The sequence below is a fragment of the Stenella coeruleoalba genome (genome assembly GCF_951394435.1).
Source record: "Stenella coeruleoalba genome assembly, chromosome: 2".
NCBI classification, from domain to species: domain Eukaryota; kingdom Metazoa; phylum Chordata; class Mammalia; order Artiodactyla; family Delphinidae; genus Stenella; species Stenella coeruleoalba.
This window is the reverse complement of record NC_137147.1, coordinates 106,197,255-106,221,420: the sequence shown is the minus strand read 5'-3', so window position 1 is coordinate 106,221,420 and position 24,166 is coordinate 106,197,255. Positions and strand designations below refer to the sequence as shown.

General features: G+C 54.1%; 1 protein-coding gene across 8 annotated transcripts in view; it reads right to left on the bottom strand.

Annotated features, from left to right (window-relative positions):
* Nucleotides 1-1,472: 1,472 nt before the first annotated feature.
* Nucleotides 1,473-24,166, bottom strand: part of ARNT2 (aryl hydrocarbon receptor nuclear translocator 2) — a 203,902-nt gene continuing 181,208 nt past the window's right edge. For 7 of the 8 annotated variants that reach the window (XM_079909993.1, XM_079909992.1, XM_079909995.1 and 4 more), the window contains 5 exons: nucleotides 23,093-23,192; nucleotides 19,496-19,634; nucleotides 18,628-18,793; nucleotides 7,755-7,891; nucleotides 1,473-6,168 (listed from right to left, as the gene is read on the bottom strand). In XM_079909993.1, coding sequence (XP_079766119.1) covers nucleotides 6,070-6,168; nucleotides 7,755-7,891; nucleotides 18,628-18,793; nucleotides 19,496-19,634; nucleotides 23,093-23,192 — 641 coding nt within the window. In that variant the 3' untranslated portion in view covers nucleotides 1,473-6,069. Of the gene's footprint in view, nucleotides 6,169-7,067; nucleotides 7,158-7,754; nucleotides 7,892-18,627; nucleotides 18,794-19,495; nucleotides 19,635-23,092; nucleotides 23,193-24,166 lie in introns of all 8 variants that reach the window. The other variant, XM_079909997.1, reaches the window with a different exon arrangement.

Genomic DNA, 24,166 nt, shown 5'->3' with positions numbered 1-24,166 from the left:
GTGGAATTTATCTTTTGTATATTGTGTAAGATAAGCATATAATTACTTCTTTTCCTATGTGCTTTTCCCCAGCACTATTTATTGGAAGTCTGTCTGGTCGCCATGATTTGTAGTGCTGACTCTTGCAAATAACAGTCTCCGGCTCGCTTCAGTGGCACGTGTACCAAATATTCTCTTTTCTGAATGTGTGTACTTCCGCGTTCTTTGCGGTGTTCTGTGGATCTAGTTTTCTATCTCTATGCCAATCCACACTTTTAATTATGACGTTTCCAGGAGCCTCGTAGTTTGAATGTTCCATCTTTCTCCTTCTCTTCTTCTTCCTCGTTCGTTCTCTTCTTCTTTCTAAAATATCATATTAAAATGTATTGGCTATTCTTTTTTGTCTTCTTCTTCCATAGGAAATTGGGGATCACTTTGTCAAATTCCACAAAAAACTCTCCTGCTATGATTTTTACATCCACTTAAGTTAGACATAATTTATGCAAAACATAATTTAAAGAACCCATCTTAAGTGAACAATTTCATGAGTTTTGTCATTTAAATACACGTTTGTGACCTTTGAATTTTTAAAGTCCAATTTGTCATTTTATTGTTTTACAGGTCATGCGTTTGGTCTAGTATCCAAGAGATCTATGCCTAACTCAAGGACGCAAAATTTTCTCCTGTGTACATTTATTTTATTTTTAAAAATATTTTCTTCTTAAATAACCACAATCACTTGGTGATGGGGTGTGTGCACCACTTCTCAAAACTTGGAATCGGATGGATTTCGTCACCTTCACTTCCTGTTCCGCACTTACTTTCCCTGTAGTACTTGCTTTTGTTTGGTTTGGTTTAGCTGTGCCGTGTTGCTTGCTAGATCTTAGTTCCTCGACCAGGGATTGAACCTGGGCCTACGGCAGTGAAAGCACCGAGTCCTAACCACTGGACGGCCGGGGAATTCCCACCTCCCGTGTGCAATTAAATATGTGTAGTTTCTTTTATGTCAGTAGTAGCTCAATAACGCTGTAAAAAATAACAATGCTAAACGTTTGATGGAAAACAGTTTCCAAGTGATTTTAGTCTGCCATTTTGCTAGAATCCAAATGGTCCTCTTTCAACAGAGAAGGTTAGATTCTGTAAGCATTTACTAGAAGTTTGAGCATATTAAAATACTAATTTAATTATGGGAGAATTTTAAAAAGAAATAATTACTGTAGAGGTTTGAAGAGGACAGTATACACAGGGTTTTGTAATGAGACCTAAGATCAAATCTTGGTTCTGTCATTTCCTTCCTGTGTGTTCTTAGATAAGTCACTTAACTTCTCTGAGTCCCAGTTTCTTAATCTATAAACCAGGAATAATATCCACAGAGCAGAGGTTTATAATGATAATAAAAATTGCATTTGCAAAGAGCCTTCTAGAGGGCCTTGCCTAACATAAAAGCCAAGAATTATTAGTTTCTTTTTAAATTTTACATAGCTAGACCCCCTGACAGAGTCACTACACCCTTTCCTGGCTACAACACAACACAGCCCTTAGGAAGCGTAATACGAGATAATCTCCCAAACTCCAAGAGTAGGTTCTACGAATTGTTCAATTACAAAGTTGGCCTGGGCTATTCAGCGTTCAGAGCAAAGCCATTTTTATTGTAAGGAAATTTTAAAAGGCAGTTACATTAGTTACACATATACACAACTGACTTAATAACTGTTAGTCATAGAGAACATTCAAGCAATACAAGTGATGATTTATCCACAGCACAGTTCACATTCATAAGAAGAAAGGTTAAAAGAGAAACGATTAAGTGCTTAAATTGTCCACTGAAGCTCATCTGTGAACTCTCCCGCTTTTGAAGGAAAATGAGATTGTTACTGGTAGCAAGCTGTCCTGGTCCTGTGAGATCCCCCCCTTTCCCACCTCCACAGTCACTGGTCCATAGACTCTGGCCCCAAGACCCAGGCACACCTACATGTGAAATTGTGCCTGCATCGTTGTGTGATGCCCCTTCAAGTTGCCCCAGACGCCTGGCAGCCGGGGAAAAGGAGGACAGCCAGTTCCCTTCATATGCAAGATGAGAATCTGGCACAGGGGGAAGGGTTGCAACGGACAAGTTGGGTTGTCCCAACTTGTCAGGGCACAAGTCAGGGCACAGCGACCTCATGACCAAACCCATACTTTCTAGTAGAACAAGGAGCATTTCCATCCTGACTTGTTACTGGCTAGGGCTGTTAGGTGACTGGCTTGGTCTTGCTAATATGACAGGTCGTAACTGTTAGGGGGCAGGTGGGCCCAGGGGGGAGAGGTTCACTGCTCATCTGCTGGCCCAGGTACTGATGTGTCTGGAAGGGAACACACTCATTTCCCCGGGTCCTGCCTCGTCTCTCGGCAAAGCCCGGCCGCAGCACTGATAGTGTCCAGGGTGGCTCGTCTGGGGAACACGGTCTCTTTATTGGCACAGGAGATCCACGCTCCCCGATGTCTGTTCCATCAGCTATCAGAATCCTACTCGTTGCAACAGGTATTCAGGAAACAACAGAAGGGTTGAATTTGATAAACCGGGAAGCAGAGAAGAATGTGGCTGTTTGTGATGCTCTATTGCTCCCTGAAACCAAAACTAAAGACAAAGCTAGTGGGGAGCAACACAGAGGCAGGGTGTTCTAGAACCTCCGGAGCCACTGTCGCAGTTCCCTAACCAAGTCCAGGCCGAGCCTCAGCGTGGCTGCGTCTGCGTCCTCACCAATGGTTCAGGCAGCCACCATCTGGCCCTTTTGGGTGGAAAGCCTTCTGCTTGCTCAGCCTAAGGAAAGCCAGCCGAAGGCCTAGTAGCTGTGAGATGAGGTGTGTGTGAGGAAGACAGTCCCAGAGCCAAAGTCCTAGGTGTCGTTCACCTTCCCAACCCAGCTTTGCCTCCGTCTCCAGTAGGAGAGGGATCAGGGCCAAAGGCCACGCCGACGCAGGGGCCGTGGGCATCCTGGCCTCCTGGCTGGGCGGGACTGGCGAGGGAGGTTCTTCTGCAAACTGGGGTAATTAGACCCTCTAGGGCTTTAATTCTCACCCCAGTTTGTCTTAAAATTCCTTGGGGAGAGAATCCCTCAGATGTGGAATCCTCTGGGTCTTCTCCGTTCCTTAATGGCTTCTAAGAATCACAACCAGAGAGTGGAATGGGGAATAGAGAAAATAGAGAACTCGAGCTGTGGGTCAGATTGCAGTCAGACTCCCCTCGCGGGCTCTGGGGACAAAGCTGGAAGGGGGACGTTGGGCCTATTTAGTCACGATGCTCCCCCTTTATGTCTGGCTTTCAGTCGCCCATGAATCCTTGCCTTCTAGAACTGAGTGGTCCTCACCCTAGATGCTGTGTAAGTGGGTGAAGTAGATGAAAGGTCCCTGGGGGCAAGGCTGTCCTTCTCTGTCCTTTTTTTTTTTTTTTTTGCGGTACGCGGGCCTCTCACTGTTGTGGCCTCTCCCGTTGCAGAGCACAGGCTCCGGACGCGCAGGCTCAGCGGCCATGGCTCACGGGCCCAGCCGCTCCGCGGCATGTGGGATCTTCCCGGACCAGGGCACGAACCTGCGTCCCCTGCATCGGCAGGCGGACTCTCAACCACTGCGCCACCAGGGAAGCCCCCTCCTCTGTCCTTTTGCATCCCCTCAGCACCCAGCACAGCCCAGGTGGGCTGGGCCTAGTCGGCGTGCCGACCAGTGTGTACCCCTCAGAAGATCCCCAAGTGCCCTCTGAAACCAGAAGGAAAGACAAACATACCCCCACCCCCCGCCAACCTTCCAAACCCAGAGACTAAAGCCACAGGAAGTCCACTTTCATTTCACTGAGAAACCATTCTTTGATCCAAAAGCTATTCTTGTGCCTTTCTGGGAAATAATTAAGCCCACCGCCTGAGGCAAGATCAGGGCTGGGGGTAGGGGTGGGCAGAGGTGGCCCCAGGGGCAGAGCACGCCCGGGAGCCCTTTGTGGGTCTGGTACTGACAGGGTGTGTGGAGTTTCAGCCACATGCCATTTTCCCAGAAGCCAAAAGGCTCCTAAGGGTGGAAGGATATCATGTGCGTCTAAACCCCACGTCCTATCACCACTACATACAAAAGGATTAAGAGCCACTCTAGAAACTGTAACGTCAGTGTTAATTTAGAGCCTAGGAACCGGGATCACACAAAGCTACCGGACAAAGGCATTCTGAACAATGGTGGACTATTATAGCTGGAGCTCTCCAGGCAAGACTCGGCACACACCCCCTCTGGGTGCCAGCCAGGGCTGGGCTTTTAATGCAGAACTTTCAGAGGATGAGAGCAAACGCTCTCCCCTGGTTCCTTACTGCAGGCCAGGCTCACTCCCCACTCAGGCAGCCTAGAAGCAACTCCATTCTGCCTGGCCCTGTTGTTTCCCAGCCAGGTGCCTGACAGGGGTCGCCGGAAGGGAAGGCTTTCCCCGTGGATGGGCTCCTCCAGCTGCCCTGAGGCAGCCACGCACCGGCAGCGTCTCTCCCCTTTAGGAGTCGGTGAGCTGATGGGATGCTGATGCAGGACAGGAAAGGAAGAGAACATGAGAGTTTCTTTCCTTAGCGTCAAGGGCACGCGAGGGGCAGAGGTAAGTAAAAATGGAGGGATGGATTCTTCAATTGACCTCCTCAAATCTGAGGGAAACACAGCAAGCCAGGGACCGGGGGCTCAGAGGTCAGCCAGGTAGAAGCTTCTAGAAGTCAGCTCTTACTCTTTCTTGAGACCATCTGAGGAATTCAAGGCCCTGGCGAGTATGCGGCAGAATCAGAACTGGAACCAAAACCGGAGCCGGAGCCCCGCAATCCCCCCCCACCCCCTGCCTCCGCCCCCCATGATGCCACTGTTCCCAGCCGGCTGAAGAGAGGACGCTCGGGCGGCCTGGTGGGGAATGTCTCAGAGCTCCCACCTCCACGCACAGGGTTCACCCCTCAGTCATCTCCAGAGCTTGGTCCCAGGAAGGCACCCTGTGGCACAGAAGGACCGGGAGGCCTGGGCGCCCTGCCCTCCCCCTTACACCCCCATGGGGGCCAGGGTCTCTGTGAGCTCAAGGGGTGCTCCCTGCAGCCATCGGGCGGGGACAAAGCCCGGCTCTCACCAACAGGGCAAGGATGAGAAACCTGGCGGAACCAGGAGAGGCCGCTCTTCAGACACAGAGAGGAAAGGGTGGGCACTCTCGTGGGCTCTGAATCTGCACGCCGGGGGGCTTGGACCAAAGAACTGACCCGTCAAAGTGAGCAGCTCCCGGCCAGGACTCCTGGTGACGCTGTCAAGTGCCCGTCTGCTCAGGTCAGCCTGTCCGCCCGGTGCCCAGGCCCTGGGCCCTGCTTCCTCCGGCCACAGGGGGTCCTGCTCAGCTTGGACGGGGCTGCACATCCGGATGTCACTCTCGCCACACACCCTGGATTCTAGACCCTCACTGTGGCCGCACACGACAGACACGGGGCACAACACATCCGTCAGGACAAGGATTCACATCACACTGCACCACGTACACACGTCTCACGGCACGACGGACGCACAGACAGACGTGGCTGAGACAGGGCCCAGAGGAGCCGGCGTCCCCCCCGGCGTCCCCAGGCTCCTCCTCTCCTGCTCCGAGAACAAAGCCTGTGCCTCCTGTTCACCTCTTTCCCCAACACCCCCTAAGCCCCACCCGGACACAGGAGTTAAAGGCCCGAAGAAACCAGATTCCAGCTTCCTGGGCAGGCCTGAGGGTGCCGCTCGGGCTCTCTGAGCTGTAACTGAACTTTTTATAGATGAAAATTGTCTAATATGAGATTATTCACAACCAGGTTTTAAGAACCCAATGGGCTCGCCTCCCAAGCACAGACAGGTGAGATACAATAAATACTACCAGCCCCCAACGTCTACTGGGCTCCTCGTCGGTGGCCGAGCAGCTGCAGCTGTGGGTTAGAAGCTGAGCAACACCACGGCAGTGAGGGGAACACGGGGGCGAGATGTCTTCTGCTGGGGGGTCCCGCGGCAGGGCAAGCAGGGCGCGGGGGGGGGGGCCCGTTCACGTGGGCGTAGATGTCACAGCATGGGGGGCACTGCCCGGTGGAAGCCTCGCTCTGTCCGCAGCTACTCAGAAAACGGCGGGAACATGCCCAGGTCAGCAAAGTCTTCAATGTTATAGTTGCCGGTCCCCTGGGTTGGATCTCCTGGCATGGGCAGCATGTCCTGCAGGAGAGAAGAAAAGAAAGGGCAGGGGAGTCGGCCCATCCTCCTGGACACCGGCACGTCCCAGGAGCCCAGCCTGCCAGCCACCCTCACGGTCATCTCTCTAAGGGGGCGGCCCAGGAACATGCCACCGGCCACCTGAGGGATGCTCTGAGACGGTCCTCAAATGTCTGAGATCCTGGGAAGCTGTTCTCTCCTGGGAGCTGTCATTCCAGCACACAAACACAACGTCAGGACACGACCTTTCTCTATTTAAAACTGAGCCAGGGTGGACGAGAGGCCCACTGGTGGGGAGAACCCAGCTTGGTGCCAAGCAAGGTACATACAACCGACGATCAAAATGCAGCAGCACTGCAACATGGGGAGGGGCAAAAGGAGGGCTACGTGTGTGAACAGCTGAGTGGCCTGTCTTCACTGTATATATCTAGGGCAAGGCCAAATCCATGCAAGGTTTGACTTCACCTTTAACAAGTCCTTCAAGTTCTCTGGGCCTCAGACTACCCAACCAGAAAATCCGAGGAGCTATATTTCCATCCCTTATGGCAAATGTCCCAAAGTGTGTTGTGTCCAATTCTTGGCCCATGAGATACTCTGGGAGGAAAGAATTCTGTGGACAAATGAGTTTGGGAAACAAGGTATACTTTGCCTACCTCCTAAAAATCCTCAGTCCTCGTTAGTATAATAAAGGCTCTGATAAGTCCTGCAGTCAAGAAACCGAATAAGTCTGTTTAATCATGTTTCACAAACTTATTTGCCCAAGAACTCTTTTTAGCATCGTGACCATGAAGAACCAGGTTAGGGGATTCTGCCTTACATGGCAGTTGTGAGGCATAAGAATGGGCCGGGGTTGAGCCTTATGGATGGAGGAAGGAGGGGCTAATCATTATAGGTCAGGGTACCTCTCTGCATATGTAAAAGGATCCTGCCCCTTTGCGGACCTGGAGTGACATCTGGGTTCTAGACCTTTGTCTCTGAAGATGCTGCTCGACCTGGTGGGAAAGGTGCTTGGGATGAGGGTGGGGTAAAGGGAAAGCTCTCCCTTGAGAAGGGGGATCTTAGTCTGCGGGTCTCAGAGCCCTACCACCAGATGCTTCCTCCCCCATCCTCGCTCTGCGGGGCAGGCTCTGGGACATGACAGAAGGCACCTGGGGCTCCCTCATGAAGACCTGGTGGGGTGGATGGCGCATCAGCCGGTTCATGCCCCCAACAGGAGCCTTTCCCCAGTGAGAACTTTTCTGGCTGAGAAGTGGAGCTCCGAACACCCCGAAGGGGCTGCGTCCTGCACCACGGGGCCGCCGGCAGCGTCCACTGCTGCTGCACACTTAGGTCAGGGCTGCCCCAGGCGCGAGGGATGGACCAGGAATGGCTCAAAAAACTCAGAGTGGCAAGGCGCCCAGGCAGCCTCACGAGAAGAGCCGAGCCTCCTACTGGACCCCCCCAAGTCGGGGCTACTACCTTCCCTGGGAGGGGCCGGCACTCACAGTCTCTATCGGCAGTCGTGCTGTGGCAGGGAGGCAGAGACCGAGGGGGACAGGAAGCAGAGAGAGGCGCCGGTACCTACGAGAAGGCGGTGCTCGCTGATTTACCTGGAACACTTCAGTCTGACCCGGCGGCTGGTGGGACGGCTGCTCACCGCTCTGCTGTCCGTGGTGCTGGCTTTGCCACTGCGACCAGACTTCCGAGGGCCGCCCTTGGAACTGCCCGCTACCTTGTCCACTTTCAGCTGAAAGATCCGACGCACAGGACACTTCCTTTAAAAGCCATCCCGTGGCTCTGGGAGACCTAAGAACCACTGCAGCCCAGAGGGTCCCACATTTCTGAAAGGCGCGTTCCATCCAGAGCTGGCTGACTGTGTTCGCTGTGCCCCTCTCTCTCACGCTGGCTGATAGATAAGAAGTTGGCTGTGCACCCGAGAGCTGGATGGGTGAAACAGGAAAGGGGGCTCTCTGGCGAATGGCGCAGGGACCGGCTGGACAGGGTGGCTCTCCCTGCGTGCACCTGCCAGGTGACCAAGGCCGGAAGCCTCAGAGCCCTCGGCCCTCTGTGATCACTGTTGGAGGCTTGTTTCCGTGGCGCCTGTCTGTGGCTGAGAGCAGCCCTCTCCTTGACATGCACGAGAAGGGAGAGGCGGTCCCTGCCACTCTAGATGCCCCTGAGCTCACAGGCCGCTCCTTAAAGGAACCTGGCCCTGACAGAGGAAGAGCCTCACTCAGCAAGCCCTGACCTCCGGCAGCCTCGCTGCCTCTTGGGCAACTTGGTTGAAGCCACATGGGGCGTTCCACAAGGTCCTTCCACGGGGGTCCAGAGCCATGGCCCTTTCTGCCCATCTCTTTAGCTGAGGGTCTCTCAGCACCACTGGTTTGGGAGGAAAGGCATTTGGGTACAGCTTAGACAAGAAGACAGGTCTCTTTGTGGGAATCAGCAAATTATAATTTGTAAGTGAGAGCAACCTTGCTTCTGTCTACACTTTACAAAAAATGCCCCATGGAGAAACAGAAACGAAGAAAAATGAGCAGAATTTTGTCTAAAACATTTAAAGATTCAACCCGAGGGGGTAGTTTATCCTAAGGTGTATAAAAAAAACCCACAGGAACTTCTTCTTGTTCCAAACCATTCAATAACGTTTTGGAGGCAATGGGCTCACTGTCAAGCTCTGGGTGGCAGGACAGGCCCCATCGTGGTTCCGCTTGCTCTTTCAACAGTCCTACCGATCACAGGCGACCCTACGCACCACCTGATGAGCGAACACTGGGTTAATCTGGGGGATGGCTAGACAGTGCGCAGGGGGAAGCATCAATCCCTCCCTCTCACACACATACATCTCACCTACTGCCTGAGATATAAACGGCTTTAATAAGACATACACTCCCTTGAAAGCTTCACCACTGGTGCCTTTCAAGCTCTGCACGATCACAGCTGGTAAAGGGGTTTAGAAAATCAGGGAAGGATACAATTCCCTATTTCAGCACAAGAGGGATTTAAATCTATCGTGTATGTAGGATTCTGTTGTTAAAAAAAATGCGTCTGGCTTTGCTGAAATGCCTTTACCTGAGACTCTCTCATGAGACTCCCTGGGCCAGGAGGAGCTCTTTCATAGAATCATGTCCCCTGGCCCAGTTTCGGAATGGGACAATCTAGAACAGGCCTGGTACGGCAAGATTAAATGCACAGCGGCCCCAGCTGGCGCAGTGAGGGAAGTCCCACTGGCCAGACACTCGGTCCCCATCCTGGAGGCCCAGGAGGCTAAGCACAAGCTGGGCCACCTGTTGCTCGGAGGGAGGATGGATGGACACAGCCACCTCTGCTGAAAGCAAGGCTGGGGCACAGCATGAGGTCTGTCCTCACATATTCAGAGACGACTGCCTCTCAGGAGTCCTCCGGCTTCCTCCAGGACCTTCCTGCCACAGTGATCTATGCTGGAGTCCTGCCCATCATGAATTCATTCTCTCCACTCTTCTTTCCTACGTGGCCTGAGTGTGTCTCCCAAATTCATATGTGGAAGGTCCAGCCGTCAGTATCTCAGACTGTGACTGTATTCAGAGAAGGGGCCTTTAAAGAGGCGGTTAAGGGGACTTCCCTGGTGGTCCGGTGGTTAAGAATCCACCTTCCAATGCAGGGAACCTGGCTTCGATCCCTAGTTGGGGAACTAAGATCCCACATGCCACGGGGCAACTAAGCCCACGTGCCACAACTAGAGAGCCCGTGTGCCACAGCGCAACTACTGAGCCTGTGCGCCACAGCTAGAGAGAAGCTTGCATGCCGGAACTGAGATCCCGCATGCCGCAACTAAGACTTGACGCAGGAAAATAAATAAATGAATAAATAAATAAATAAATATTTTAAAAAAAGAGACAATTAAGGTGAGATGAGCTCATATGGGTGGACCCTGATCCAATATGACTGGTGTTCTTATAAGAAGAAGAAATCCGGACACAGGCACAGAGGGAAGACCATGTGAAGACCCAGGGAGAAGGTGGCCATCTACAAGACAAAGAGAGAGGCCTCAGAAGAAACCCACCCTGCTGACACCTTGATCTCAGACTTCCAGCCTACAGAACAGTGAGAAAGTAAGTTTCTGCTGTTTAAGTCACCCAGCCTGCGGTATTTTGTGATGGCGGCCCTAGCAGACGAGTACAGGCTCCTCAAGCCCCACGTCTACCTCTCCTTCCCTTTGCTGGCCATACACACAGCGTCTTCTCACCTTTCCCTCCCTCCTCCACGCTCGGCAATCACTCTGCAGCGAAGTCTGTATAGCCGAGCCCAACCCAACAGAAATTCAAATTCAATTCTCATTGTTAAGCTCTCTTGGGTATCGACACTTATGACCACCACCTTCTTGGAACTGTTTGGCTGACCTCTCCGACTACACCTGAGTCTGGTTCCACCACCTCCTACGCCACTCCTTGCCAGGTGTCCCCTGGCTCTTACATACGTCTCCGCCCCTGAACATGGGCTGAATGCAGAGGTCTGAGTTAGGCCTTCCCTTTGATCAGCAGACAGGAAGGGGGCAACCTCTTCTATCCCCATGAACTGATTCGTTGATTCATGGGCAGGTATTTCCCGAGCTCCCACTCTGATCCAGCCTCCAGGCGAGTACTGTACATACACTGGGAAACAAGACAGTTCCTATATCCAAGACAGTTCCTAGGAGCTTACAGCATGGTTGGGGGAGAGGAGTAAGCAGCTATGTCCATCCAGTTGTAAGCTGTGCTATAAGAAGGTTGAGCAGAGCTGTAATAAGAAACCTCTTAGGAGGGATACCTAACCTAGTTATGGCAAGTAGAAAATGCTTTTCAGAGACTTCACTTGAGAGCAGAAGGGGAATAGTTAGTAGTTAACCAGGCGTAAGGCTTGGAGGTGGGGTTAAAAAGCATTCCAGACACAAGGATCAGTCCGTACAAGACGTGGCAGTGAAGAGGGTCCGTTCCACCCAGGGACCTACAGGAGGTTCCGGATGCCAAAGGGCCCGGAGAAGTGTGACCCAGCTGGAGGGCACACCAGGGTCAGGTCCCACACCATGAGGGCAGCAGAGAACTGCTGAAGGCTCTTAAGCTGAGGTGCGTCACACACAGACCTTCACGTTTGGGAAGGTCACCCTGTCAGTGGACGAGGGGACAAGGTGAGGGGGAGGAAGCCCAGGTAGCATGAGGCTGCGGGAGTAATCCTTGCAGGAGGTGACAGCAGCACCAGACGTGAGGTGGAGAGAAGCGGATGGATCTGAGGTATTCTGGGGAGAGAGGTGCCAGGACTTGTGGACTGATGTTTGGCTGTGCTGAGGGGCGTGAGGGGAGGACCTGGGAGTGGCAGACCCACATCTCACATCTCTGGTGGTGTTCACAGCGCAGCTTCTCTCCTAAGCTTCGGGTCCATCTATCCACCTTAGGAGACGTGTCTAAACAGTATGACAGACACCCTGGACCCCTCACGCCTAAAACAATCGTCCCACCTCCTCGGACAGCCCAGACGGGGACACCACGCCTGTCAACTCTTTGCTCTCACCCAGCCCTCACGTCCAGTCACTCGCTGGGTTCTGCTGCATCCCCAAACACCCCTCCGCCCAGTCTCCTTCACTCCATCCATTCTCACAGCCGCCACCAGTGCTCCGAGCCGGGCCAGCACCCAATCTCCCCCAGACCCACGCAGCTACCAGGGTGGTCTTCCTACAATGGCATCCGCTGCTTAGAAACTAACACAGTCTCCCCTCGCCGCACCCCCCCCACCCCATGGGAGTTCCCTGGCGGCCCAGTGGTCAGGACCTGGTGCTTTCACTGCTGTGGCCCCGGGTTCAATCCCTGGTCGGGAAGCTAAGATCCCACAAGCCACGTGGCGCGGCCAAAAGAAAAGAAAACAAAAAAACGCAGTCCCCCACCGTCCACGTTCCTCAGAGGGGGCACACTCGAGCCTTCGGCACATGGTCCCTGTTTTTCAAACCCCATGTCCCCCTTCTTTGTGCCCCCAGCCCCTCTCACCCTAGTCACATGCCGTTGTAGACTTACCCCCCGCCCCAAACACTGCGCACCGCTCCGTCGCTGTGCTGCTGCACCTGTGGTCTCTCTGTCGTGGGCATCCTTCCCCTGCCCTGCGCCTGCAGGAATCTACTCACGCTCAAAGTCCCGACTGAACGTGACCCTGCATGACCGATTCCCTCAGTCATTCTGTCTTCTCCGCTCGTCTGCAGCACTTGCATTGTCTCTCGGGATGGTGCCCATCGTGCTACACTGACTCATCCCCAGATGGTGAGTAACTTAAGGCCAGAGATCTTATCTACGTCTGTCCCAGGCCTTACTGAGTATCCTGCCTGGAATAAAGGAGGCTTCAATAAGTATCTGCTGAAGGCAAGAATAAAGGAATGGAAAAAGGAAGGGTAAGAGGGGAGGAGGCAGAAACATGAACATTCTGTACACTTTTACTTCTATTCCCCTTTGAGGCTTCCCGGACATCGCTGACTTATAATGAAACAAAAACACATTCTCTCATCAGTCTTCCTCGGTGATAGCCAGAGACAGGGTAGCGTGGAGGGGGCATGAAGATTAGAGGAAGATTAGCTCTCCATTTGTATCTGGGGGTGATTCTACTAATTACAGGGACAAGATTGCAGAATAAAAATTCTTAAACTTCTGGGGAGGGAAGTGCTCTTCTTAAATGTGTGCAACAGAAAAAAATCAAGTAACTGCATTGCTTTAGAAACAGCATAGACTAGCTAAGGAAGGAGGGAAAGGACTTAGTATTTTTGGAGTACTGACTATGTGCTAGGCATCGTGCTGGGTACTTTCTAGACACTATTTCATTTCATTTCTTCTTCACTCTGACTCTAAGAGATGGGTCCATCTTCCACGTTTTTCAGATGAGGAAACCGGGGCTCAAAGATGTCAAGAAATATCCCCAACTCATTTAGCTTATAAATGCCAGAGGCAGGGTTTGAACCTAATCTTTCTGACACTGAAGCCCACGTGCATTCATTTGATAAATACAGCTTTCATACTGAACCCTGACTATGTACCTGACACTGAGCAGTGTGTTGGGGATACAATGCATTGCAATGGCCCAATCCACTGAGACAGAAAGATGAGTACATAGGCAACTGGAATTGTTAAGAGTGCTTATAAGGGAAGCAAGGGCAGTGCGGAGGGACAAAGGAGCGAGACCTAACTCAGTCTGCATCTTCCTGGAGAAAGTTACATCCAAAGACATCTGCAGGATGAGTTCCCCGGCCATGTGGTAGGAGAGTTAAAGGGGAAAGCCCTCCCTCCAGCCTCTGCTACTGAAAGTTTTCCTGAGCTGCATTAGTGACCTCTCGGATTAAACAACGAGTCATAACTACGACATGACCTCTCCCGGATGACAGAGCCATGTGGGGTCTTAGCCTAAACCCTGGCCCTGACTGACCTGCCTGCAGACACCTGGTGAACAGGGCATGTTCATGGCCCGCCCTCAAGATGTACCCACAAGTTCCTTTCTGGAAAAAGCCCCAGTGTTAACCAACATTCCTGTGTTCCCTTATTGCTCCCAAAGCCATGTATATGGCTGCAAACCATGAGCTAGGTTCTAGCCACGCTCTGTTTCTTGTGTTCTGTGGGCTTCCTGCGCAAGGCCTAGGCTGCTACAGTCCTGGCTGGATGCCTGGGCCACCTGCCAGCCCAGGGGTCCAAATAGAATATATTTTTAGGCTGCTACAATCTGGGCCAACTGGGTGGGCTTTTAAACCAAGAGTCAGAATCTTCAGGAGCTTGTAGATTTCTAGGTTGTAGAGGGAAGGGGATGACAACTTCCTTAAAAGAAAAACTCATTGGCACTCAATGTTATAATTTCACTTTTGCTAACTAACATTTTCGGTGAGATTCATCTGATTTGGAAGTTGCCCTAAGAGTCAAGGTTCACTTGAAGTCCAGCTCAGAGGTCCTAAGCGGTTGGGTTTAGCTCAGTGGCTCTCAAGCAGGGGTGATTTTGCTGTAGCTCAGAAGCCCTGCTGGATAAAGACAGCAAAGAGCACCAAAGGGGCAGCTTATCCTCTTACGAGCGCCTCCCAGGTAAAGGCCTCCCTGTGGGTCTGAGCCAAGAGCTGCACCTCACAACAGGGATCACACGCTTCTCACGATTTCTGGTTAAGATCTTTTTTTTTTTTTTTTACATCTTTACTGGAGCATAATTGTTTTACAATGGTGTGTTAGTTTCTGCTTTATCTGGTTAAGATCTTGTCTTTTCATCACTAACTAGTAAGGGTGGGATGGTCTATAATTCCCTCAAATTATAGAAATTGAAGAATTCCCAGGGCTGAGTTTTGGGGGCAGGAGGTGGGGAGCAAGAGGAACAGGGTGTCTGCAAACGTTTCGGGTTATTGCAATCCCCTCTCAGTGCGTATCCTACCCTGCTTCCCTATCTCTAATTATTCATCCTATTTCTCCCTGAAAGAATCTTCAGACATTGCTGGAATGACGTATTCTTTCAATCTTCCTCTCCAAGGTAAATCTGCTAGGCCAGCTGTGACTTGTGCTATGCGGGAATGAGGTATTTTAGCTACCTCTTCCTAAACTGAAAGGCACATGGGGGACAAAGGAGAAGCAATGGACACGCCTGTGTCTGCCAACTTACTACATCAGGAAGCACGGGGGTAAGACAGCAATGTAAGTAAGTCCCAGCCCTGAAAAGGCATATATGCGGCCCTCGAGCCAAGGCAGGGAATGAAAGCCTGGCCTGCCGCAGCACCCCTGAACCACTTTCATCGTGCAACTCGTCTGCCTGGCTCCCTGCATTTCTCCTAGAAACATGGTAATATCAACAAGCAGACGCCCGCGGGTAGTTGAAACAGAGGATTAACCAGTTCAGGGATTCGCATCATATAAATCTTCGGCAGTTATCATTTGAATGCCTCCAAACTCTAAATCCACCCTCCTTTGCCCTGCTTTGTGAAATGGGAACTGGACCCTGGAAACATTTCTCCTTTGCTAGCTGGTGCAATGTTAGGCTTTGTCAATAGAGGGAGCTGGAGAGACAGGCCGGGCACAGCAGAGGAAGTGGCTTGTCTTCTGGTTCGGGTGGCTTTTCTGCCCGGCGTGTGTCTACCAGCAGCGTGCAGGAGGCCCAGGGGCACCCACTCTTCAGCAAGCATCCTCAATCACCCAGAGGGCTGCAGGCCAGCTCCACCCTGCCGGCGCTCTCCGTGAAACCTCAAGCCACCTGGTGCGGGGGTCCACTGGCTCTGGTCCACCTGCGCCCTCTAGCTGGTGTAGGAGCACAACACTGCCAGGCTGCTTCTGCAGACCTGCTGCAGCCCACAGCCTCTGACAAGTTTGTTTACCCCCAGTAGCTTGTGTGTCCTGTGGTGGATACACCTTCAACAAGGTGAGGCTTCATGGGGTGTGGTCTTCTCTAGGCTGCCTTGCTTGAAACCCTCAGGCCCAACCAACAGGCCCCGAGGTACAGCTGTCTCACCCACGCCCTGGCGGAGGCCTGGGGAAGCCACTCAGATCTGCACCTACGGGCCAGGGTATGTCCATTGCAAATGTAAGCACCACCAGCTGTTTTAATGGTTTCATATTTATTTAATAATTAATGAAACTGACCTTTTACCGAGATTGCTCTGCTCCCTCCCCACTCCCCGACTCCCATCTGCTCTTCCCTGCAGCCCTCCCCTCCGTGCTCTGGAGCAGCCGTCCTCGTTAATAACACACCCCTCAGACCCTTTCCCTAATCACGCCCCCTCTCTTCTCTGACCATGACGGAAGCTTGCCTCCTCTCCTCCACCAGGACTCCAGACACAAGGATCAGTCTGTACAAGACGTGGCAGTGAAGAGGGTCCGTTCCACCCAGGGACCTACAGGAGGTTCCGGATGCCAAAGGGCCCGGAGAAGTGTGACCCAGCTGGAGGGCACACCAGGGGTCAGGCCCCCCTGCCCTGGAAGCCCTCTGGGGCAGAAGCTGCTTGTTTTACCCACACGCCACAGATCCCGTGGTCCGTGCGCTCTCCAGGCCACATCCACACCATGGTCCTCCACCCTGCTGTGAACTCTGACCCCTCTGCCTGGGCCTCCCCCGCCTGCACTGGGGGCTGTCCTCCAGGAGCCTCGCATCACAGATGACTCTGGCGCCCACCCCGCTGAAGGTCCTCCTCCCTACCTCCAGCCTGAGCCTCCCGCCTCCTCAGCTTCCTGTCCCCACCTCATCGCTCCACCTGAGCTGGCTTCCAAACACACGCCAACTGTGTCCTTTCCCACTCGAACTGCTTCTGTGAGGTTAACAAACAAGGTATTGACGGTAAGGCCCCAAGAAGCTCCGCAGTCCTTATTTTCTCTACTTTACAGTGTCTTCCATGCACTCATTGAAAGGGTTCCAGCCCCTTTCTCATTAGTATAAATCAGGACACATCCAATTCCCGCGTTAATTCTAAGATACCCTGAACGATGAATTAGAGAGAACGGCCAGGATAGGGTAGTGATGGGAGCACAGACACAGATGGCACTACCTGGCTCCACAGGCATGATGCTACCACTGACCAGCCGTGAGGCCTTGGGTAAGTTATCTGACCTCACTGTGCCTCAGTTTGCTTATCTGTGCAATGGGAATAGTCATAGTTTCTCCCTCATAGGGCTACCATGAGCTTTAAGTGAACTCAAATGTGTAAAGTGCTGGGCATGTAGTAAGCATCTGTAAGAGTTAGCTACTGTCATAACTATTATTGTTATCATCCGAGTGTGAGATAGCTGGATGGCAGCTGTAAAAATGGTTGCTGAGCCTGGACCCCGTTTGTGTGATCCTGTTCTTGGTCTTCAGGTTGTACGGTGGCCTCAGCCCCACGCTTTGTCCTTTCTGTCTTCCATCTCCATTTGCACTTCAGGGCCTAGCATTTGCTAAGTGGAGACCAGACAGATTCACAGAGCTAAAGGCCCTAGTCATTGGGGCAGCAGGTGGCTTCCCCTCTTTTCTTGCTAGAGCCACACTGAGGTGCTTCTAGGCCTTACGGGGTGAGCGCCAGGTCTCCTCTGAGCCTCTCCTCACCCTCCTGCCTTCAGTAGGCCTCGGCCGCTGCACCTCCAGCACTGGCCTGCCGTCTCTCTGTTCCCATCAGTCTCCCCTGCCTCCGTGTCTGCACTGCTGGTCGGAACCGAGTCTCCTTCCCTCTGTTCCCAGGGCTCAGCCCAGGGCCTGGCACTCAGGAGGCCCTGGCACTCAGGAGGGCCTGGTGAGTAGGTCAGTGCCAGGTGGGCCCTGTGCTTCCAGGAAGGACTAGGTGCCTGCATGCCAGGTGTGCCACGGCCGCCTTCAGGACGAGACTGGGGCTGGGGGAGGGTGGGAGGTCTCTCCGTATCCCGGTGAGGGAGCCGGATGCAGAGACTGCAGGGAGGCGGGACTGCTCCTGGGAACCAGAGGCTTCCAACCTCAGGGGGGATCTAGTTGAGGGCCTGGCTGACTTGAAAGCAACTGCCTCAGGGCTGCTCCTTCCTGAAATAGGGCTCTGTGCTTCTAAAGGCACCGACTAATCTAGCAAGAATATTTAAAGGCTGAACGTGAGAACCTGCTACAAGGAAATGGGATTCACGCTGAGGGGACAGCTGAGTCCAAGGGGGAGCCACAGATACGGAGTCGGGAAATGCTGGGCCCCGAGACCTCGAGACCTCGGGCTGAGGGGCCGAAGTGCTGCTATTAGTGGTGGGGACGGAGAGGGCGTGCGAGCAGCTGCTAGGAACAAGGCGCTGCTCTTTCCTAAGGCTGACACGGCTTAAGGGGAAGCCTGCAACTCAAATGGAGATTCAGATGTTTGGGCGCTGCTTCGTGCTCCCTCCCCAAGCACGCTGTTGGCTGTCTCTCTCCGGGGACAGCACTGCGGGGAGATGGGCACCAGCTCGGGCTTCTTGCCAGTCCCACGGTCCCTTCTGAGCCCCTGCCATGTGACATGGAACCCGGACCCTGGCAGACATGCTGAGGGGGTCCATTAAAAACCTGCAGGGTGAGCAGCGGTAAGGGCTCCTGGGAAGGGCACCGCAGGAAGTGGTTACTTAACCCTTTATGGCCTGAGGTTGTGCAAACAAAGCTAGGCGAGATGTTCTTACGTGGGATAGGATCCCTCTTTTAATATTAAAAAGTGAACTTTACGGTGTTTATTACTTACACAATTGGTCATCCCTATAACCTATACTTCTCTAGTTTTTTGAAATAAGACTATAGGGTTTTTGACTTGGGTGACCTAAAAGTCCTTGCCAAGGGCCATAAAGGGTTAAAATAGCATCCAGATGACATCAGCGCAAGGGAGTAGAGTCCCAGAGCCTCCACAAAGCCGAGGTCTAGGCAGCCAGTCTCTTAGGGACACGACTGGCCTCCAGATCGCCAGAGAGAAGAGGCGCTTGGAACTCTCCAGACCTGGTACCAGGATTCTGGGAGCCTGGGGCTCAGACCCCCAAACTCAGAATGTTCAGAAAGCATCTTTGCTGACACTCCCAGGCATTCTTTCCCTCCTTTCCCACCTACCGAACCCTGGAGTCCTGTTGGCAAGACTGGAGTAGGCGTTCCCACTGGGCGAGGAGGTGGCTGGACTGGAGAGAGGACTGTAGGAGGAGGGGTCGGCCGGGTAGGTGTGGCTCGTTCCAATCCCAAAGGGAGAAGACTGAGTCTTGCTGGACTGGGAGGGGATTGGCTGCAATCGGGATGAAGCACAGAGATGGAGAGCATCAGCAGCAGGTGTCCCCGGTCCACGGCCTGGGCTGGTCACTGCCACCCACAGCGGCAGTCCCGCCCTGGGCCGATAGTGGCTCCAAAGGCCCTCCTGGGCCTGCTGGGCACAAGGCCTGGGATCAGGCCACTGTGTGCCGGCCCAGGAACCACAGCACTGGGGCCCTGGATCTTTGGGGCAGGTCTGGTTGACATTCATGCCCAGGGCTACAAGGATCTAGGCCCTCTGCCTTCTGCTTATGGGACCTTGGCAAGGACTCCCTCGGCCCAGAGGACAGCCGTCCTCACAGCGACCACACGGAGCTGCGTGTGTCCCAGCGCTGATGTTCTCACGCACTCCTGGGCCAGGGAAATGCAGGTCCCGAGTGGTGAGGGGCTCGCTCCTGACTGAGGACCTCTGTGCGCCCACCCCTCCCTCAGGTTCCCCAGGACTTCCCCGAGACTGCCGGGAGAAAAGGCTGCTGAAAGCGGACTCGGTACCATTGCTGGGGACCCAGTTCTCAAAGTACCCTTAGGGTGGCCAGTGCTCCTGGGAGCCCGGCTGCATTTGGGGTGGTCAGCTGCAGCTCAGAGTGCCGCCCCTTCTCAGAGCTGGGATGCAAAGCACAGCCCAGGTGCTCTGCACCCTCTGGGCACCCGGGGGCAGTGCCCTCGCCGACACCCATACCTGTCCGGGAAAGGGTGGCCGGCTACCCGCCCACGCCACCTGGCTCTGGTTTAGCTGCCGGGAGATCTGGGACATGTTCTGGCTCGTCGAGGAAGAGGACTGGATGTCGTTCACGCCAGGCACGTGCACCACCGAAGAACTGCAAGGGAAGCAAAGGCATTCGTCCCGGGGAGATGCCCCAGCTCCACGCGCCCTGTCCCGGGCCACCTCTCCCGGAGCGCACCGCTCTCTCCCACCGGAGCTGTGCATCACTAGATCGAAGGCCCTCAGGGGGAGCCCCCGGTCTTCCTTCTCTCCCCCGGGGCTCCCTCAACCCACCACTGCTGCCTCTTTTTCCCCACAGGGTCTCCCCTCACTCTCCTCTACGAAGCCCCAATCCCACCCCTCTGTGTCTCTTGCTTTCAACGGATGATTTCCAGAAGAGAGCAGCTTCTTGGAATAAAAATGAGTCTTGGTGTTAACTTGCTCTCTGTGCTCTGGTTAATTTCTTCCTTTGGGGCACCTATAAAGCTTAAGGATTCAGGAAATAGGCCACAGGCTTTCAGAGAAAAGAGCCTGTCAGTGGAAGCCTGCTGGGTGGGGCCTGGACCTGCCTGCCCCCATCCCAGCGCAAACTGCTGTTTACCTCTTTTGACCCTTCAGTGAATCTTCAGTTGAATCCAACGAGTCCTTAGTAGACACCTGCTGTGTGTGCCACCCGTGCTCCCTGCCTGTCCTCCCGCAGGCTCAGTCCCTGACCGCTGTCTCTGCCCCTAGGCCTGCGCTGGCTGCACTGCTAGGCACGGCTTCTGTGAGATTTTCCCAGTTCCGCCAGTTATACAACAAGCTCATTACAGATAAAGGAGACCGGGGAAGACTTGCGTTTCATTTCAGGCTCTTCCTCCTGCCTCCCCAGGGCCAGCTCCGCACAGGCAGAGTGCTGGGTGCCCACGAGCGAATCACGTGGGAGGAAGGGGGCTAATCACGGAAGGCCTGGGTGGAGGCGGGTTTTCAGCCAGGTTGTAAAGAATGGAAGGTTATAGACCAGTAAAGAAGACCGGGTACCGTTTCACCAATTGTATTACAATATGTTTTCCATGCTATCCGGTCCCTCTTAAAATAAGGAGAACTCAAAGATGACAAGACATTCCTGCACTAACCACGATCAAGGGGCACTTCATTCCCATCCTCCTGAGAGCACTTCCTCACTTAACACAGGACTCCTTTCCCATTCTCCCTCCTGATGAATGTGTGAGCTCAGAGGGCCTTTTCTGATCACTGTTCTCTGGGGCAGGGTGGCCCTCGGTGCCCTCCCAGCACTGATTGGAGAGCTGGCAGTAGCCCCGTGGGTCCAGGGAAAGGTGCCCTGGCTAACGTACGCACAGGGCCCACGGGACCACAGCAGGACTTGGGCTGGGGACGTACTTAGGGATGTGCAGCCACAGCTGTGCCGTTCTGCTGGGGGCTCAGGGTCATTCGTCCCGTAGCCCTTCCCACTCTAACCAGCTCGGGCCCTGCAGATTTACAGGAAACTGCCCATCCCACAGGCGTTCTTTAATTATTATTTATAAATTTATTTGATTGATTTATTTTTTATTTTTGGTTGCGTTGGGTCTTTGTTGCTGCATGAGGGCTTCTCATTGCAGTGACTTCTCTTGTTGCAGAGCACGGGCTCTAGATCGTGGGCTCAGTAGTTGTGACGCACGGGCTCAGTTGCTCCACGGCACGTGGGATCTTCCCAGCCCAGGGCTCGAACTCATGTCGCCTGCACTGGCAGGCGGATTCCTAACCACTGCGCCACCAGGGAAGCCCTCTTTAATTAAGCCATCCATTCATTCTATAGACCAGTATCTAGTGAGTGCCTCCCCAGTGCCAGGCTCCACATGGGGGCTGGCGTCCCCCCCGGATTCCTTCCTTACACAGCCGTCCAGACACCAGCCTGCCTTCCCTTCTGGTAACTGCCCTCCACCCCGTCCCGCTCTTTTGTTTCTGTGATGACAGTCCACACAGGCACAGCACCTCCAGCTGGACCGTCTCACTCCTTCACTGCGCCCCCCACACCCCTGCCACCCTGAACTTTCTCCAGGACTCCGCTTCCTCAAGTGCCTCTTCTCCCACAAGTCATCAGTGATGGAGTCCGAACTCCCGGGTGTGGTATTCGAGGCCTCCGAGGTCTCGTTCCGTTTCTCCCAGACTCGAGGCCTCCCCATCTCTCCTGATCCCCGGTGGCTGGGTGCCCGCCCTGGCAGCAGGTGGCCACCTGACTTTTGCTTCTGGGCGGCCCTCCCGCCCCCTGCCACGCTGCCTCGGGCTGTCCCTCCTCACCTCTGGCCTCTGCTCCGTCCCTGCTGCCCTCTGTGCAGACGGCAGGGGGTTGCGGGGGAGCAGCAAGTGTTATGAGGACTTGGTGAACACGGGCCTAGGCTGGCACACAGCCTGGCACGGAACTACAAGTGGTCACTGTGTGCTGAGTGCACGAGTGACACAGCAGCAGGGCAGAAGTCTGGAGCCTCGGCCAGCGCTCAGCAGAGCGGGGTGACCGGCAGTGATGACGGCTCAGGAGCAGCTCACTGCGGTTGTCGTCTTGTCCTCCTGTCCCCAGACCAGAGAGTCGCTGCCTGTTCAGAGACTCAGAACAGGTTGCAATCCAGCGAGGCCCAGCTGCACGGCTGGTCAGAGTCACTCCAAGATCTCAGAGGCTGCTGTTCCAGGGCACAGCTGCCGAGCTGCCTGCTGCTTCCCCAGGAGGTCTGTCCACGGACCAGCGTGGAAGCACGAGCCTCATCCCCTTAGAGAGGGCAGCCCCGGCCCGGACCTCTCCCTGGGGTGGCTGGTCCCACCTGCCCAGTCCTGCTCCCTGCCTGCATCTTATCTGAAAACTCAGCTCTGGCCAAGTCAGCCAGAGGCTGGGCTGAGGAGCCCCATCCTCCTGGGCACGCATTTGAGATGCTTCGTCTAGTGAGTCTGCGGGCATCTGATGCTCAGCTGAGTACCCCCACACCCTCCCTGAACGCTGCGGGTCTCTCCTCTAGCCATTCTCCCCAGCCTGTGCTCCTCTTTCCCCGGCAGGCAGTGGAGCCAGGCCTTGCCTCTGGTGGTGCTGTCATGGTGGTGTTGTCACAGCTTCCTCTGTGACCTACAAGAGGTCCCTGATGCTAAGAACCAAGACATCCTGCCTGTACCTCCCATGAGTGGCCCTTTAGGCTGAGACCCCAGGCATGATGGGTCAAGTTGTCCTCTCCCCATTGGAGTTGGCCATGGCCTCAGAACCTGCTGCCTTGTCAGGTGTCCCCAGCTCTGCCCCATCTGGGTCCTGGCTAGAGGCCACCCCACTCCCTTCTCCCCAGCAGGCACTGCTACACAACGCAGTGGCTGGCACCTTTCACATCTGATATAGAGTTAACTGACACCATCACTTACGGTGACTCACCTAGGGCTCACAGGGCAGAACCGGAGCCACCGGACTCCTGAGCCTGGCCCGGGCATGTGGAGGCGTAAGCACGAAGTGAGGTTTGCAGTATTTGTTGCACGCAGAGCCAAGCTCTGAGACCCAGGGCTTCACTGGGTAGGGGGGCCTCTTCCTCCCCTCTTGCCGCGCTGCCCGCCCCCACCAGGTACCTGAAGGCCTTTCCCGAGTGTCCCGGGGGAAACGGGCTGCCTTGGGAGTAGATCTGCTGAGTTCCTGCTGCAGAAGCCGAGCTCATCATCTTCTTCTCCGCTGGGAAAAGCAGAGCAAGGGTCACATTGGAGGAGTTCCTGCCCTGCAGACCCCAGGGCAGGGAGCCCCGAGCACAGATGCAGGGGTGGCGGGCACAAGCAGGAGGGCACAGGCCCTGGGCAGCCCAGCCCATCCCCATGCGGCCTGCCCCGCCCTGATCTCTGCAGCTGCTCTTGCGGGCCCCCGGCTGTTCCCTGAAGCCTCAGCTGGGCCACAAGCTGTAAGGCAGGCTCTTTCCGAGAGTCGGGAAGATGAAAAGAACTAAAGAGGGTTCTTCCTCACACAGTATTTTACGGAGTTCTTCTCACATGGGGTGGGTATGATGCCTCTCATATTTTTTTTTTAAGATTTTTTTGATGTGGACCATTTTCTTAAAGAAGTCCTTATTGAATTTGTTACAATATCGCTTCTGTGTTATGTTTTGGTTTCTTGGCCACAAGCCATGTGGGATCCTTTTATTATTATTATTATATGTTTGTGCTTTTTTTGGGGGGGGGCTGCACTGGGTCTTCATTGCTGTACACGGGCTTTCTCTAGTTGCGGCAAGCGGGGGCCACTCTTCGTTGCGGTGCGCGGGCTTCTCATTGCGGTGGCTTCTCTTGTTGCAGAGCACAGGCTCTAGAGCGCAGGCTCAGTTGTTCCACAGCATGTGGGATCTTCCCGGCCCAGGGATCGAACCAGTGTCCCCTGAACTGGCAGGCGGATTCTTAACCACTGGACCACAAGGGAAGTCTGCCATGTGGGATCTTAGCTCCTCGACCAGGGATCGAACCTGCACCCCCTGCACTGGAAGGCGAAGACCTAACCACTGGACCACTAAGGAATTCCCAATACCTCTCATTTTATGCGTGAGAAGGTGCAGAGCCATGATTAAGAGGACAGGCTCTAACATCCAGCTCTGCCCTATTTATCTGGGGTGTGGCCTTGGACATGTTATTTAACCTCCTCCTGTCTCCGTTTCCCCGAGTGAAAGA